Source organism: Podarcis vaucheri (assembly GCF_965113315.1).
Source record: "Podarcis vaucheri genome assembly, chromosome: 10".
Classification (NCBI taxonomy): domain Eukaryota; kingdom Metazoa; phylum Chordata; class Lepidosauria; order Squamata; family Lacertidae; genus Podarcis; species Podarcis vaucheri.
The window spans coordinates 75,650,598-75,668,500 of record NC_138748.1 but is presented as its reverse complement, the minus strand read 5'-3'; the positions used below and the strand labels follow the sequence as shown (position 1 = coordinate 75,668,500).

General features: G+C 52.1%; 3 protein-coding genes across 5 annotated transcripts in view; 1 reads left to right on the top strand and 2 right to left on the bottom strand.

Annotated features, from left to right (window-relative positions):
• LOC309541297 (uncharacterized protein) overlaps positions 1–16,410 on the bottom strand; it is a 132,911-nt gene extending 116,501 nt beyond the window's left edge. Inside the window, exon 1 of the mRNA XM_082239005.1 lies at positions 15,769–16,410. The gene's annotated coding sequence lies outside the window, so the exon portion shown is untranslated. The remainder of the gene's footprint in view (positions 1–15,768) is intronic.
• Positions 1–17,903, top strand: part of LOC309541270 (uncharacterized protein) — a 174,165-nt gene that overhangs the window by 118,701 nt on the left and 37,561 nt on the right. The window lies entirely within an intron of this gene.
• Positions 7,099–14,923, bottom strand: LOC309541385 (uncharacterized protein). The gene is made up of 3 exons (XM_082239215.1): positions 14,852–14,923; positions 12,555–12,699; positions 7,099–11,125 (listed from the first exon to the last, which is right to left on the bottom strand). The coding sequence occupies exon 3, from the start codon at positions 10,776–10,778 to the stop codon at positions 9,690–9,692; it is 1,089 nt and encodes a 362-aa protein (XP_082095341.1). The 5' UTR covers positions 10,779–11,125; positions 12,555–12,699; positions 14,852–14,923; the 3' UTR covers positions 7,099–9,689.

The following is a 17,903-nucleotide window of genomic DNA, read 5'->3' as shown; positions in this document are numbered from 1 at the left end:
TACGCCGTTCCATCTGCTGCACGCTTACTCAGAAGTAAGTCCCCATAGTCGCCTTTGGCTGGACTTGACCATCCAGGGGTCCTTTACCTTGGGTAACAGGGGCCAGCCCCCTGCTGCAGCCCCAGCCCCCGCTGGCTGGTCACATCTTCCACGCCAAGAAACTGGGCAGAGCCTTTAGGAGCCTCTGGCTGAACCTGCTGCTCTTCTCCCTGGCACCGCCATCTCCACGCAGGTGCCCCCGAGGCAGGTTGGCCTGCAGTTCCCCTCAGTGCCAGCCAGCACGATGCCTGCACTCAGAACACCTGGAGGGCACTGGCTGAAGTCTGGGAGCCCTCGGTGCCAATGCGCAGCTGCTTTGCTTTTCCTCCGCCTGGCGGACATCAACACAGCACCCTACAGGGGGGTGGTCTCTTGTTCAGATGCCCCCCCCGGGGAAGAGTCTTTGGCCACAGGAAAGTGTGCCAGGAGGGGCCATCCAGAGGTCAGTCTGACACAGCCAGTGGGGAGAGTGCCTTCCTTGGGTGGGGTGGGGGGAGCTTGGATGGCCCCCTGCCTGTGATGCTTAGCTGAGATTCCTGCTATGCTGGGGGTTCAACTAGATGACTCAGGAGGGCCCTCCCTACTTTACAGTTAGAAGCCCCCCACTGCCCCCTCCACCCCACCCAGATGGGACTCTCTTGTCCAACCCCACAAGGCCATTCCTCTGTCTGGACGGGGAGGGGGAGATAAGGTTCGCCAGCACTGCAGCCCCTCACTTTCAAGCTGGGGCAGAGATGCCGATGCTCCGGGGTCTGGGCTGGCCACAGGCACCCATGGGCGTGGATGTTGAGCCTTTCTTTGGGAGGGGGGGTGAAATATACTCGGAGTCGCAAAGTGATTTCATGCTCTTTATTCAGCTCATAGTGGTGAGGAGGAATGAAAGAAAGTCCCCTCACAGTATCTGCTTTATATACACTATTTACACAATGGGCTGCACATGATTGGCTAATTCCGGAATTCTACTGTAAGCCAATCAGGTTGTGGATTCACTTCTATCTGGAGCAGGATTGGGTGGTTCCTGCCAACCAATCATACTGCTGCATTGTTCTAGGACCAATCAGACTGCTGCATTCTGAATCCTATTGTTCTAGGACTAATCAGACTGCTGCAATTTGGATCCTATTGTTCTAGGACCAATCAGACTGCTGCAGTTTGAATCCTATTCAACTCAGTACATAACACCCCTCCCCTCTAAGTTCCAGTCCTGCCCGGGAGGTCGTATTCATAGTCCTCAAGGTATGCCGGCGGCCTACGTGTGCGTTGCGGCCTAGGGTGTTCCCTGGTCCGGGCTCCAGGTTCTGGCTCGTGTTCCAAGGATGCTGGCTGTGATGGGGTTGTTTGGTCTGGTGCAACCGGCTCGCTCAGTCGTGGTTCTGGTTCTGGTGTCCTTTCGGCCTCATGGGTCCTCTCTGTATTTACTGATTCTGCCTCTCCTGCTGGCCCCTCCTGCTCTATGGGCCTCACTGCCCCGCTGTTCCCTTGGGACTCCTCTGACATGTTCTCCCCCTGGGTTTCTCCCGGGAATCGTCGCCGTATCTGGTCGCAGTGGCGGCGCCAGCATTGCCCCCCATCCGTTAGCACCTCGTACGACACTGGGCCAGTGACCCTGGTGACTGTGGCGGGTACCCATGCTGGGCCTGCCCCAAAATTCTTTGCGTACACTGGGTCCTGGGCCTCGAAGGTCCGGGGGTTCCTGCCTTCCCCCACCACTACCTCATCCTGAGCTCTATCGGGGTGAAGGCGGTCCAATCTGATTGCAAGGCGCCGACCCATTAGTAGTTCAGCGGGGCTCCGGCCGGTTGTTGAGCTGGGGGTGCTGTGCTGTGCTAGAAGGAATGTGGCAAGGCGGTACTCCCAGTCCCCTTGCGTCATGCGGCGAAGGGTGTCCTTGGTGGTCCGCACCATGCGTTCTGCTTGGCCATTGGTGGCAGGGTGGAACGGTGCCGAACGGATGTGGCGGATGGCGTTCTGTGCTGTGAAGGTTTGGAATTCTCCTGACGTAAATGCAGTCCCGTTGTCTGAGACGAGAGTGTCAGGGAGCCCGTGGGTTGCAAACAGCCTGCGTAGTACCCGGATGGCTGCGGACGTGGAAGTGGACGGTACCAGTGCGACTTCCAGCCATTTGGTGTAGGAGTCCACCACTATGAAGAATGTTTTCCCCTGAAAGGGGCCAGCGAAATCCACATGCAGGCGTGACCATGGTGCTCGGGCGGACTCCCAGGACTGGACTGGGGCCCTTGGGGGATCTGGGCGGGATTCTTGGCAGGCCTGGCAGTGTTTGACCCAGGCCTCTATCTCTCCATCGATCCCCGGCCACCACACATAACTCCTGGCAAGGGCCTTCATTCTTACTACCCCTGGATGTGTCTCGTGTAGGGCTGTGAGGACCCTTTTGCGGAGGGGCTGGGGAACAACGACTCTGCTTCCCCATAACAGGCACCCCTTGTGCGCCGACAGTTCATGTTTGCGAGTTGTGTAGCCGGCGAATTCTGGCCCGGGGCTGCCGCTGGGCCATCCCCTCCACACCCAGTCCAGGACCCGGGAGATGACCCTATCTTTCTTGGAATGGTGTGCAACTTCTTGTGCCTGAATGGGGCGGTCGGGAAGCAGCTCCAGGCTCATAACCTCTTGTGCAGGTGCTGGGTCAGGGCCTGTTTCCGGCAGTGGTAGCCTGCTGAGGGCGTCCGCATGGCCCATTGCCTTCCCTGGGCGGTGAATCAGTGCATACTGGTAGCTGGCAAGGAAAATTGACCACCTGAGGACCCGAGGAGACAGCACTTGGGGGGTCTGCTTTTCGGGGGCAAACAAGCCAAGCAACGGCTTGTGGTCAGTCACCACGGTGAAGGGCCGCCCATACAAGAAATCATGGAATTTTTTTACTCCCTTCACGATTGCCAGACCCTCCTTGTCAATTTGCGAGTAGTTCCGCTCGGTTGCGTTGAGTGTCTGGGAAAAGTACGCCACCGGTACCTCTCTTCCATCCGAGAGTTGGTGCCCCAGGACAGCGCCAATGCCATAGGGTGAGGCGTCGCATGCTAGCACCACCGGCAGCCTCTCGTCGAAGTGTGCCAAGACAGAGTTTGAGACAAGCAAGTCCTTGACTGCCTGGAATGCGGCCTCCTGGCGCTGGCCCCACACCCAAGGGGCCCGCTTGTCCAGGAGTCTGTGTAGGGGCTCCGCTACCGCCGCCTTGTGGGGAAGGAAGGAATGGTAAAAGTTCAATAGTCCCAAGAAGGCCTGAAGTTCAGTCTTGCTCTTGGGCGCTGGGGCATCACAAATGGCCCGTACCTTGTCCCCAGTCGGGTGGACCCCTTCTGCGTCCACCATAAATCCCAGAAAGTCCACCTGAGGCACTCCTAGTAGACATTTTTCCCGCTTCACCTTGAGACCCGCCGTCTGGAAACGGTGCAGAACGGTGCGGAGGCGGTCCTCAAACTCCTCTGGTGTGGGCCCGGCAATCAACACATCATCGAAGAAGGGGGTGACACCAGGAATCCCTTTGAGGAGAGAGTCCATTAAATTCTGGAATATGCCTGGTGCCACGCTGACCCCGAATTGCAGCCGCTTTACCCTGAACGCTCCTCTGTGTGTCACAATCGTCTGTGCCTCTGCTGTGGCCTCATCTACTGGCAGCTGTTGATATGCTTGGGCCAAGTCCAGCTTGCCAAAAATTTTCGACCCAGCCAGGGTGGCAAGGACATGGCTGACCACTGGCACTGGGTATGCGTGGGCCGTGAGGGCCTTGTTTATGGTACATTTGTAGTCTGCGCAGATGCGGACCGAACCATTAGGCTTGACGGGTGTGACGATTGGAGTTTCCCAGGGGGCATTAGGCACCGGCTCCAGCACTCCTTGCTCCACGAGTCGGTCCAATTCCTCATCTATACGGGGTTTCAAGGCGAACGGGACCCGGCGGGCCTTGAGCCTGACCGGTCGTACTGCGGGGTCAAGCTGTAGCGCAATGGGGGGGCCCGTATACTGTCCCAATTTCCCGTCGAAAACCCCTGGAAATTCCTTGCATATGGCGTCCACGTCCACTTGTAAGCTAGTGTGGTTCACCCCGGTGACAGCTAGCCCCAGTGGTCCAAACCATGCCAATCCCAGTAAGCTAATGTAGGGGCCCTTGACCACAAGCAAGTCTAGTTGCCGCGTCCGCCCTCGGTATTGCACCCTGAAGCTCCCCACCCCCATTGTGGGGACCTTACGTTTCTGGAAGTCCCGGAGGGTGAATGGGGCCGGCCTGAGTTTGGGACCCCCAGTAGGACACAGTTTCCTTAAGGTCTTTGCCGAGATTATGGATAGAGTTGAACCCGTGTCAAGCTCCATGCGGCATGGGGCCCCCTCTATCTGTACCTCTACATAAATTTTCTCTACGTTGGGGTGGGGCAACTGGTATACCTGGCAGTCTGTGAGCTCCGTCGAGTTGCCTTGGTGCGTTGGGCCCCGGGACCTGGGGCTCTTGGGTTGGTCATCTGATGCCTGGTGTCGGGTGGGCCGAGCCCGACACACCCGGGCGATGTGTCCCGATTTTCTGCACTGCCTGCACTCTGCGTTGCGGAAACGGCAGGTCCTCCTCTCGTGACTCTCCCCGCAGCTTGCACAGTTTCCTCCTTCTCGTCGAGGCAGCTGTGGTCTGTGCGCTGCTTGAGTGCGCTGCTGTACTCGGTGCACCTCCTCCCTGTCGGATCCTGAGTCGTCGGTGAGGTCTTCATGGTGGACCCTCGGTTGGGATGGCAGGCTCGGCCGTGCCTCTTGCGTCGACCTCTCGGCAGCTTCCGTTGCCAGGGCCTCCTCCAGAGCGACCTGGAACGTTAGGTCCTTCTTAGCGTAGAGGCGTCGTTGCAGCTTCTCATCCTTCAGGCCACCGACGAGGCGGTCACGAAGCATGTTCTCCAGCTCTGAGAAGTTGCAGAACCGGGCGGCTTGGCGGAGAGAGGTCACAAACCCAGTTATGGTTTCCCCAGGGGCTTGTCGCTTTGCGTAGAAGGCATTTCGACGAGCCACCACTGAGGGCTGCGGCGAAAAGTGCCCCTTCAGCTGTTCCATTATTGTTTTGTATGGAACAGTAGCGACGTCTTCAGGCGCAAGGAGAGCCCGGGCGATTTCAAACGTCTCCTCTCCGCAGACGCTGAAGAATATCGCCCTCTTCTTGGCGTCTTCTTCGTCGGTGACCCCTTTGGCTTCTAGGAGGAAGGTGAAACGGGAGGCGTACGCTTCCCAGTCTCCAGATGCTGGGTTGAACGGTGAGAAGCTGCTGTCGGTTGCCATTCTGAGTTCCTTGTGTCCCGGAGCTGAAGCCTGGATACACGGTGCGAGGCAGCGGTGCGGCAGGTGGCGGTGCTGCGGTGCTGTGTGTGGCAGTCAGCTCAGCGGGATCCCATCCTCGTCGCCAGTGAAATATACTCGGAGTCGCAAAGTGATTTCATGCTCTTTATTCAGCTCATAGTGGTGAGGAGGAATGAAAGAAAGTCCCCTCACAGTATCTGCTTTATATACACTATTTACACAATGGGCTGCACATGATTGGCTAATTCCGGAATTCTACTGTAAGCCAATCAGGTTGTGGATTCACTTCTATCTGGAGCAGGATTGGGTGGTTCCTGCCAACCAATCATACTGCTGCATTGTTCTAGGACCAATCAGACTGCTGCATTCTGAATCCTATTGTTCTAGGACTAATCAGACTGCTGCAATTTGGATCCTATTGTTCTAGGACCAATCAGACTGCTGCAGTTTGAATCCTATTCAACTCAGTACATAACAGGGGGGGAGTTACAGAAAAATCTAGGTGCGAGGCTGCTCAGTCCCCCAGCTCGTCGGGCTGAGCCCTGCGGGTCCCTGCGGAATAAAGGGAGGAGTCCAGCCAACCGGAGCAAAGAAAGAGAGATTGCAAGGAGCTCCAAAGGGACTTCTCCAAACGGGCTGAATGGGCCGAAAATACAGTTCATTGTCAAAGAGATTAAAGTGATGCATGTTGGGACAAAAAAACCCTACGCCCGTTAATATAATGTACAGGCTCATGGGTCTGAATTGGATTTCTCTGTGTGCTCTGGGTCACCTCATGAGAAGAGAAGACTCCCTGGAAAAGACCCTGATGTTGGGAAAGATGGAGGGCACAAGGAGAAGGGGACGACAGAGAATGAGATGGTTGGATGGTGTTCTTGAGGCTAGCGGCATGTCCATGGGGTCACGAAGAGTCGGATACAACTAAACGACTAAGCAACAACAACAAGTGTGCTCTGGGAGACCAGGGGAGAGGGGAGCTGGTCGCAGCAGGAGGGGGAGTCTCCATGGATGCTTCCGCAGCCGGCCTTCTCTGGGTCTTCTGGCCCCCTCCTCTCCCCTCTCTGAGCCTAAACTGCTCTCTGCCCCAGACTCTTCCCGCTCACCAAACCCTGTTTCCTCCTCAGCTTGCAACACCTCCCCTCCCGTTCTGCTCCCTTTCCCCCCCTTTCTGCTCACTGCCAACCCCCCACCAGTCCCCAGGATCTACGCCTTCTTCCCTTGTAGGTCCCCCAACTTCCCCCCCCCGGCACCCAGCTGTTCCATGACAGCAAAAGCAGAAACAACAGTAAAATCAGTATGATAGCAATATGATCTGTGGGCCTCTGGTAGGAAAACTCTCTTGCAGCATGTCTGAATAAAAACTTCTGGGACTATGGAAAAATACTACCTTCCCCAAACCCCAGAAAAAGCAGGAGCTCTGGGGTTGCCCCATGGGGTTCAAGAGTGAACATGGGCCCATCAGGACACTTCCATGGTCCCTGCAGCCCCTCCGTTCCCCTCTTGCAATTAGGCTTGGGGGAAAATCTCCCATTAACTTACAGTATTATCAGTTTTCTTCAGAATGCTTAGGAGGCAGGGATGAATTTCTGGTGAAGAAGCAGTGCTTGGAGATGATGCGTGGGGGGGGGGTTGGTGACAGAGTTTGGTGCAAAAACCGTCTTGCATGCTTGAGTAGAGCAACTCCAGGGCATGGGCCAAGTAGCAGCAGGGTAGGGGCCACGTGCAGAGCAAGTCCCACACTGAGGTCAGAAACACACACAGAGGCAGCAGGACTTCTTCAGTAATAGTTTACTGAGCTTTCAAAGCATACAGTTCTCCCTGGGTCCCCAGTGAGGCACAAAACTTAGCTCCTGAGAGCAAATCCAGTTTCAGCAATAGAAAAATAGAGCACACAGGATATCTACCGTATTTTCCCCTCTATAACACACAGATTTTTTCTGCTAAAAAGGAAGGGGAAATGTCTGTGCGTGTTATTGATTGTGTGGTCCCTGGAGCCGGAAAATCAGGCAAAAATCAAATCGCGCTTCACGGAGAAGGGAAACCTGAAAAGAGGAAGCGGCTGCTTTCCTGCATTCTGCCTCAGGGTCTTACTGCCCACCCTCCTCTGTTTCGTTGCTGTGTTTGCTGAAACGGAACAAAGAGCAGGGAAAGCCCCTCCCCTCCAGGCAAGCAGAGGGGAAAGCAGAGCGTCCTTCCTTCTAATTCCTCTCTGTGCTCCAGTGCTGCAGGGGGAGAGGGGGAGAGAGAGGGGGGGCAGGAGGGAGAGAGAGGGGGAGGGGAGAGAGAGAGAGAGAGAGAGAGAGAGAGAGATGGCTGGCTTGGGTGGGGAGAAACTTTTGCCTTTCTTTCCTCCCTCCCGTTAAATCCCTCTCCTGCATTCTTAGCCAGCTGCTTCTCTGCACACCCCTCTCATGTCCCTTCTTTGTTTTTCCTTCGCTTGTAACATGGTTACAAAGCATAGATCCATATGGATCCTCAGGTTCTTTGCATTGGGTCACCCCAAATTCACCATCAGATCACATAGCATGTCCATGGCTACAGCCTGCACCAAAAAAATCACGCACCCACTGTTGCCTGGGGCTGCAATGGTGCAAAAAATGTGGTTACAAAGCATGGATCCACAGGAATTCGCAGGATCTTTGCATTGGGTCACCCCAAATTCGCCATCAGATCACATGTTTGTAGCCACAGCATGAAGCACAAAAATGATACATCCACTGTTTCATTCAGAATGTTTTTTCCCTTGTTTTCCTCCTCTAAAAACGATGTGCGTGTTATGGTCAGGTGCGTGTTATAGAGCGAAAAATACGGTAAGTCAGGCACACAAACCGGCAGAAGGGGAAGACACAAGATTTACCCACTTTGGAAGAATGGCAGATGAAGGTGATGGACTATATGGAATTGGCGGAAATGACTGGCAGAATCCGGGACCAGGGAGAAGAGTCGGTGGAAGAAGATTGGAAGAAATTTAAAGATTATTTACAGAAATACTGTAAAATTAATGAATATTAGAATGATGCCAGAATGAAATTAAGTGATTCTAGCAGCAATGTTATAAAGGTGTATGTAAAAATGGATTGTTAATAGGTGAGAATCCAAAGCTATAATATATTAAGTTAAAGGATTAAGATAAAAACAAAGAGGGAAAGGAATTGCTGAATTAACCAATTAAACTGGAATACAAAAAAGGGAGGTGAGAGGAGGTCAGGGAAGCAAGGAAATGAAATGTAAGGTACGGAAAGATTGATTTGTTTTTATGTGTTTTTTATTTTTTTCCTGTATTTTGTATTTTTTCTCTTTTTTATTCTTTCTCTTGTTTCCTTTCTTTTTATCTATGTAATCATTTGTTTCTGAAACTTCAATAAATATCTTTTTTTAAAAAAAAAACCGGCAGAAGGGAGCAAGGGAGGAAAGAGGATGGAAGGACACAGGGCAATGGAGGTGTGTCTTTCGCTTCCTGTCGTCTGGGAGGGAAGTCAGGAACTCGGAATCTGCAGGGGCTTCACGAAGAAAAGCTTTCTGCCGGCTGCTTCCAGGCAAATGAGCATCCCAGAAAAACACACTGTGATCTGTGGGGTGTTGCCATATCAATTATTTTTGAAAAGTTATCACAATGTGGTCTAGAAACCGGTATAGGATGAGATTAATAGATCGCCCAGCCCTAATCCTCATTCACCACCAGAAATCCAGATTCACCAACTCCCCCTCACTATCAAAAGGTACCTCACATCTAAAATTAGACTCGCTAGAGTGAGACGTTACCTTCATTATTTCATTACTATACAGTTTTACATATAAACACCAGAACCTCAAATACATGACATGCTTTTAAGATGGATTTCCTGCTGAGTTCATTGCTGTGAACAAAAGAGTGGACTCTGAAAGGAACATGTCCCACACTCCATACATCTAAATGGGTTCTCCCCTCTGAGTCCTTAGATGTCCCTTAAACACTCCATTATACCTAAAGCACTTTCTGCAATCTTTCCCTTTAAACAGCTTCTCCTCTTTGAGGGTTGATGGGTTTGTAGGGTGTCAACTGTTAAAGTTCTTCCTGTCCATGAGTCTGTAGATGTAGGATTCCACTAGGACTGAAACTCTGTCTATTTGACATTTATAGGGTTTCTCTCATGTGGGAGTTTGTTGATGTAAATCAAGGGTTCCATTCGGACTGAAGCTCCTTCCAAACTCCATACATTTAAATGGTTTCCTCCCTGTGTGTCCGTTGATGTTTTCTAAGGTTTCCAATCTGAATGAAGCTCTTTCCACAGTCCACACATTTATATGGTTTCTCCCCTGTGTAAATCCGTTGATGTGTTTTAAGGTCTCCATTCTGACTGAAGCTCTTTCCGCACTCAATGCATTTAAATGGTTTTCCCCCGTTTGTGAGCTAGTTGATGTTTTCTAAGGTTTGCATTGAAACTGAAGCTCTTTCCACATTCCATGCATTTATATGGTTTTTCACCCGTGTGAGTCCGTTGATGATTTCTAAGTACATCACTCCGACTGAAGCTCTTTCCACACTCCCTGCATTTATATGGTTTCTCCCCTGTGTGAGTCTGGTGATGTTTATTGAGCTGTCCACTCTGACTGAAGCTCTTTCCACACTCCATACATTTATATGGTTTCTCCCCTGTGTGAGTCTGGTGATGTTTATTGAGGTGTCCACTCCAACTGAAGCTCTTTCCACACTCCATACATTTATATGGTTTTTCACCAGTGTGACTTCGCTGGTGTAATTTAAGTTCTTCATTCCGCCTGAAGTTCTTCCCACACTCCATGCATTTAAAAGGTTTTTCACCCGTGTGAATCCGTAGGTGTGAACTTAACTGTCCACTCTGACAGAAGCTTTTTCCACACTCCATGCATTTAAAAGGTTTCTCCCCTTTGTGAGTCTGTTGATGTTGTCTAAGACTTCCACTATCACTAAAGCTCTTTCCGCACTCTATACATTTATATGGTTTCTCCCCTGTGTGAGTCCGTTGATGTTTCCTAAGGTGTCCACTATCACTAAAGCTCTTTTCGCACTCTATACATTTATATGGTTTCTCCCCTGTGTGAGTCCGTTGATGTTTCCTAAGGTCTCCACTCTGACTGAAGCTCTTTCCGCACTCTATACATTTATATGGTTTCTCCCCTGTGTGAATCCGTTGATGTATTCTAAGGTATCCACTATCACTAAAGCTCTTTCCGCACTCTATACATTTATATGGTTTCTCCCCTGTGTGAATCCGTTGATGTTTCCTAAGTTGTCCACTATCACTAAAGCTCTTTCCACACTCTATACATTTATATGGTTTTTCACCAGTGTGACTTCGCTGGTGTAATTTAAGTTCTCCATTCTGCCTGAAGCTCTTCCCACACTCCATGCATTTAAAAGGTTTGTCAACTGTGTGAATACGTAGATGTGAACTTAAGTGTCCACTCTGACGGAAGCTTTTCCCGCACTCCATGCATTTAAATGGTTTTTCCCCTGTGTAGTCCGCTGGTGTATATTGAGGAATCCTCTCTGACTGAAGTTCTTCCACACTCCCTGCATTGCAATCCTTTCTTGTCCCTGTAAATCCGCTGATGTGTTCTAAGTTTTCCAGTATCAGTGAATCTTTTCCCACACTCCATACCTTTAAATGGTTTCTCCTCTCGGAGTCATTGATGTGAGCTATGTGTCCTCATTCAATGAAGCATATCCCACATTTCACACATTTTAATTTCTTTTCCTCATGAAACGAAAGGTGCCCCATTCCTTGGAATTCTGAATGTCTTCTCCATCACCTTCTTCAGAGTGCGAGGAAAGGAAATCCTGTTTGGGTTTCAAGGAAGGGAACATTAGCCCCTTCTCTTATTTCAACATCTCCTACATTCTCCCATGTCCTACCCATGTTCCCAATATTTTGGAAATGAAAATGATAGGTCAGCTGAATGGGTGCTCAGGGAAGCTCTTGTTCTTGGAGATGGACCTCCATCTACATGCCTCACATTGCATGGAGAGAGCAAGAGAAGCAGAAGAAAAGCAGCTGGCACATCGGAATCCCAGACCCCCACTGTTCCTTATAATAATGATGGGCTGCCTGATCTCGAGCCCATCCTAAAGTGACACTGAAAAAGCTGCATATTAAAGGCAAATGGATAACTGTACTAGTGAAAACTTCAACCTTGAATATGTAGTGTTGAATTATTGATGGCCTGAAGTTGTGTTATTTCTAGAGACAGGAATTCATTCCGGTTCTGTCTCAAATATAGCTATTACCGTATTTTTCGCTCTATAGGAAGCACTTTTTCCCCTTCAAAAATGAAGGGAAAATGTGTGTGCGTTCTATGGAGCGAAGAAGCCATAGCCCCGTGACCCTCTCCTGGCTGGAGAGGTGGCGCGCGGCTATGGCAGGAGCCTCTTTAGCCGCACACCACTTCTCCAGCCGGGAGAGGGTCGCGGGGGGCTTCTTTAGCTATACAAGCCCCCAGAGACCCTCTCCCGGCTGGAGAGGTGACGGGCGGTTTTAGCAGGAGCCTCTATAGCCGCGTGTCACCTCTCCAGCCGGGAGAGCGCGCACGCGGCTAAAGCAGCCCCCGTGACCCTCTCCCAGCTGGAGAGGTGACGCGCGACTACGGCAGGAGCCTCTATAGCTGCGTGTCACCTCTCCAGCCAGGAGAGCGTGCCCGCAGCTAAACAAGCCCCCCGGGACCCTCTCCCGGCTGGAGAGGTGACGCGCGACTACGGCAGGAGCCTCTCCGCATGTCACCTCTCCAGCCTGGAGAGCGCGCGGGGGGCTATGGCAGGAGCCTCTCCGCTGCACGCCTTTTCCCGCTCCCCGACCTGCTCTTTGGGGCTGGTGGTGGGCTTCCCCCTGCCAGGCCCAAAGAGCAGGTTGAAAGGAACCTGAAGCCTGGAGAGCGAGAGGGGTCAGTGCGCACTGACCCCTCTCACTCTCCAGGCTTCCAAGGTAGCCGCCTGAAGGCGACTGAACGCACCTTAAACGGCACCTTGTTTTAGAGGGGGGAAACAAGAGGGGGAAAATTTTTCCCCTCTCTGCGCAGCGCGTCCCGCCGCTTTGCTGAAGGGGTGCTGGGCAGAGAGGGGGAGAATTTTTTTCCCTTGTTTCCCCCCCTCTAAAACAAGGTGCGTCCTATTGTCCGGTGCGTCCTATAGAGTGAAAAATACGGTATATGATGTCATGAGGTGTCATGGGAGCAGTAGTACCTTTGGTGGTCCCCACCCTCAACTCAGCTCTCACCTGTGCCTTCCAGAAGCTGTCAGGATGAATCAGGGGCCACAATCCCAGGAATGGCTTCAACCGGCTGGCAAAACCAGGTGAGGAAAGCCGATGGGTCTCAAATCCTTGGGGGGCTGGGGAATTCTGCTGCACCTGAAGTCAAGCCCTGGTGGATGGAGAGGAGGAGAAGAACAGTGAATCCCACAGTCTAGAAGGCAGATTCTTCCCGTGCGGAAGAGGAAAGTGAAGGGCAGATGGGATCGTCAACCGGGTAAGGAAGCCCATAGAGAAGGAAAACTCTGGTCCTAAACCTTCACTGCCTCGTGAGTCATGTTCAGGAGAAGAAAAGGCTATGGAGGGAAACCCACACAAATCCAGAGTGGAGTCTCTAAGACGGTTGGATGGTGTCCTGCACACCTTCTTCATTCAACTCCTGCAGCCAGGCTGGTGCCAAACATACTGCTCTGCTTTCCTTGGGACCGTATCAGCCGGGCCGAGAAGGGGGTCTGGTTGTCTAGGCAGCCCAGGACCCCCAAACCCACTGCCCAGGCTGGCAGTGCTACAAACACAGCAGTTTCAAGGGGGGAGATGGGCTCAGAGCTGTGTATCAAGGTCTCTCTGATGTGGAACAAGGGAAACAAAAACCAAATTTACATCGTAAACGTAAAGGTAAAGAGACCACTGACTATTAGGTCCAGTCGTGGCCGACTGTGGGGTTGCGGCGCTCATCTCGCTTTATTGGCCGAGGGAAACAGCAGCGTACAACTTCCGGGTCATGTGGCCAGCATGACTGAGCCGCTTCTGGCGAACCAGAGCAGTGCATGAAAACGCCATTTACCTTCCCGCCGGAGTGGTACCTATTTATCTACTTGCACTTTGACGTGCTTTCGAACTGCTAGGTTGGCAGTAGGAGGGACTGAGCAATGGGAGCTCACCGCATCACGGGGATTCGAACCGCCGACCTTCTGATTGGCAAGTCCTACGCTCTGTGGTTTAGCCCACAGCGCCACCCGGATCCCATATTTACATCATACGGCACTGTAAAAGTATTCAAAATATTTGTTTTTCGAAGAAAAGACCACAATGTATCATGTGGGCCCTTGAAAGCTAATAAACGTATTGTGGCTGGAAGTTTTGGGGGTGCAGGACCAGCAAAGCTCCTGCCACCATGATCCTTCCAATGGGGATTCAGGCCTCATCATGGGACTGAAATTGCCCTGGTTGTGCTGGTTGATGATCTCCAACGGGCCAGAGGCTGAGGGGGAAGCTCTTTACTGGTTTTGCTGGATCTCTCAGCGGCTTTGGAGACCTTTGGCCATGGTGTCCTTCTGGACCCTCTAGGGGAGCTGGGCGCCCTGCTATGCAGTGGTTCCCCTCCTTCCTCCTGGGCCATGTCCAGAGAGTGGTGTTGGGGGGTGAGTGTTCAAACCCCTGGATGCTTACTTGTGGGGTGCCCCAGGACTCCATTCTCTCCCCCATGCTTTTTACTATCTATATGCAGCCACTGGGAGAGATCATCAGGGGGTTTGGGCTGGGTGTTCACCAGTATGTGGATGATGCCCAGCTCTTCCTCTCTTTTAAATTGGAACTAGTGAAGATGGTGAATGCCCTGTGTGTCTGTTTGGAGGTGGTTGGAGGATGGATGGCGGCTAACACATTGAGGTTGAATCCTGACAAGTCAGAAATACTGTCCCTGGGGGAGGGTGGGAGCCTTCCTGGTCCTGATGGGGTAACTGTGCCCCTGAAGGACCAGGTGTGCAGCCTGGGGGTCACCGCCTTCTGGGATCCATTTGTGAACAGAATGTGTGAGTCAACTCTTTTTATACTTTTATAGAAGACTGTGTCGTGTCTATCTTTTTATGAGGGACTAAAGTGGAAATTACCAAGGAAACTTATTTTAGAGGCTTTAGCGAGCCTGAGCAAACGCATCCGCTGTAAGTTTAAAAGGGGGAATGTTACTCTGCTAAATTGTATAGGCATAGAAAAGTACGGATCTAAGTACAGCGATAATTCCTAACCTATCGGTTCAAGAAGGTTCTGTTAGTTTTACTCTGCATGATTCAAAGCTGGTGTTTTCTCTAGATCATGGGGAGGCAAACTAAGGCCTGGGGGTATAAATGTGATGATGATGATGATGATGATGATGATGATGATGATGATCTTGTGGGGTTTTTAAAAGTTATTTTGGAATTCGTACTGCTATATCAGCTCACAAAATGTTATAGGTGGAAAAAATCACAGGGTTGCTGTAAAATATAATCCCACCCACAAACTCATTCACATACAATCTGTAAATTTGGGGAGGTCACACACCTCACCTGTGCTAATACTGGCAGTCTTTGGCCTCCACAGGCACACCCGGTGTGTAGAGCCTACAGCCACAGGCACTGTCTATCCTGAAAAGGGGTACTTTGACTGGGAAGATGACAGGCAGTGTAAATTAATAATGCAGAGTTTTAAAGAATAAAAGCTTTACTGAATTAAAAGAAGCTTCTTCATAAACAACATGGTTCCAAACAGTTTGACTGAGATTGCACACAGACTCTGCTCACGGCTGAGACAAACAGACTCTTGCTGAAATCTTACAGAGAGCACAAAGTGCAACTGGCTACTACGTCACATGTCAGAATCACTCCACAGTTAGCAGTTAAGCCTGAATAAATTGAGGAGGCCCAAATGACTGTGCAGTCCCTGCACTTCCCAGCCTGCTTGACTGCTTCTGCTCTCATGTGTCTTTGTCACGTGACCAAAGATTCATGCAGTCGCTGTCATCGGATGATGAAGGATTGTATCTCAGCTTGTCAGTCACTCTGACATTGGCTACAAAGAATAGGGGGAACAGAAATGCTTTTGAGGTGAAGATTCCGTATCAATCCTGAGAGCCATTCCATGGACTCTGCACCCGTTTCTGATGACAGGTGTACATTATCCTCATCCTCAGCGGAAAAGACATGAAAGATGGAAGCCTGAGAGAGAGGAAAAGGTTTCTGGCTGCTTCCTGGGTGGGATTGCGGAAACCAAGAGCCGCTTCTGAGAAGGCCTCTCCCCTCCTCTCTTGTCACGGCTAAAAATTGGCCGCTGTTTCTTTAATGCTTAAAAAGCTGCGGGTTGTATATATAGAGTGAGAAATGTTAGTTTGGGGTTGGGTTGGTTGGTTGGTGAAAGCTGGCAGTGTTGATGTGTGTACAGTTGGTCAGTCGCTTTTGCAGAAAGACGTTTGAGAAGACAGTGGTACCTCGGGTTAAGTACTTAATTCGTTCCAGAGTTCCATTCGTAACCTGAAACTGTTCTTAACCTGAAGCACCACTTTAGCTAATGGGGCCTCCCGCTGCCGCTGCACCACCACCACAATATTTCTGTTTTCATCCTGAAGCAAAGTTCTTAACCTGAGGTACAATTTCTGGGTTATCGGAGTCTGTAACCTGAAGCGTCAGTAACCCGAGGTACCACTGTAAAAGCAGAAAGCACTCTGCAAGGATGCTCTTCTCGTGGACTCTTTCCTGCTGACAAGGGCCCAAGGACCAGGCTGAGGCGACCAAGGGAGGCCAGAACCTTCTCTTTTCTTTTCACAAATACTGACATCTCTTCCTCTGGACTTCCTCTCCTCTCCAGGGGACCAAGGAATGGACTGGGCAGAATCGCTGTGTCTGGACAGGGCAGGGGCTTATGGGGCAGGAAGAGGATGGAGATTGCGGGAAGGAAGGGTGGGGGGGCAGGACCCCCCACTTTCCAGGGATCCCTCTCTGCTCGCCTTGAGGGGGGGGGTCGATTCCTGGGCGGGAGAGAGAGGCCAAGGCTGTTCCACCAGAGATCCCCCCCAGCTGCCACAATGGAGACGCGATATCTCCCCCCCCCCGCCGCCGCCAATGCTGCCCTTCCCTGCCCCAGGGATGCTCCTCTCCCTCCCCCCCCCTCTACCCCCGCCTTCTCTCCCGGAGTCTCCCCTGCATCCAGAGGCTCCCTTGGCTCTGCTCACCCCACACCCTGAGCCCCCATCTCTCCAGCCGGAGGCGCCCCCCCCCCAAGAGAAGCAGGGGAGGGACAGGGGGGTCTCTATCCAGGCGTCTCTCGCGCCGCTTAACCCTTTCATGGGCCGCTTTTCTCCGCGCAGAGCCAGGGGAGACGGGAGAGGGGTCCGCCCTGCGAGGAAAGCCCCCTGGGGGCGCTTGGGGGAGCTGGCGGGGGTCTCTGGGTCCTCTTCTCCCCCCCGCGACCCCTTTACCTCTTTGTCCTCGCTCCCGATCCTCCTTTCCTGCAGCATCCACGGGGGGGGGGTCCCCTGCCTCCTCCCTCCCCTTTCCGAAAGCGCCCCCCCCAGCTATGGGGCAGAGCAGCAATCCGGAGTGGAAGCTCCACTTTCGGGAGAAGCAGGCAGGGTGGGAGGGGGGCTCCCCGCCCCACATTTCCGGAGCAGAAACCGGATTGGAGGAGGAGGAGGAGGAGGAGGAGGAGGAGCAATGTATTGGGGGAGGGATTTGGGATTGTGTGGGCGGGATGAGAGAAGGACGTGCCGGGAGGGGAGGGAAAGTATTGAGCGGGTGGGGGGGGGAGAAGGAGGAGTAGAAATCCCCCCCCGTCTTCCTTCTGGGGATCGGGTGAGGGGGGAGGGGCTGATCCCGACAATCCAACAGCGAAGTCACAAAATGAGTTCTGCATGGAAATCAGATCAGACTCCGAGTTCGTGTTTTGGCAACATGACAGGTCTGTCTGTCCGTCGGGATGCCTGAGGATTCCTGCTCGCTGCCTTTTCCTGGCCAGCCTGAGAGATCACTGGAAAGGGAGGATTTCTTGACTCCAGAATCCATCATCGCAGACCCCTTTCATTCAGACCCAGAGATCTGCTCTTTGGACAAGCCTGCTTGGATCATGTGGATCATCAATGGATCATATGGATCATCACTGGATCATCCATGATGTCATACCCGTCTCACGGAGGGGGGGGGGCTCAGGAAGAATCTCCTGCCACGTGACTGGGGGAGTCTGGGGGCTGACGGGGGTCAGACAGGGCTGCTGTTTTGCTCTCCTTACTATTTCTGCTCAGGTTTTACTGAAATGGGTGGATTCATTGAGGAAACGGGGCTACGTTGCAAAGAGGCCAATGTGTGTACTTTGTTACCACCCAGTGAGTTGTGTTGCAAAGGCCATTTGCAGAAAGGCTCCTATTGTGTCACCTGCGGCCACATGCCGGAGTTTGGGTCTTTTTGTGGAAATGTGTCTCTATAAATGCACTTATCCCCTTGCGTTTATAATGGCAAGACATTAAATCCCATGAGATGTGCAAACTGGCTGCTTTTGGAAGCACCACTCTGCAGCCCTGCCTGTTGCACGCTTACTTAGGAGTAACCCCTACGCGGTTCAAAGGGATTTGCC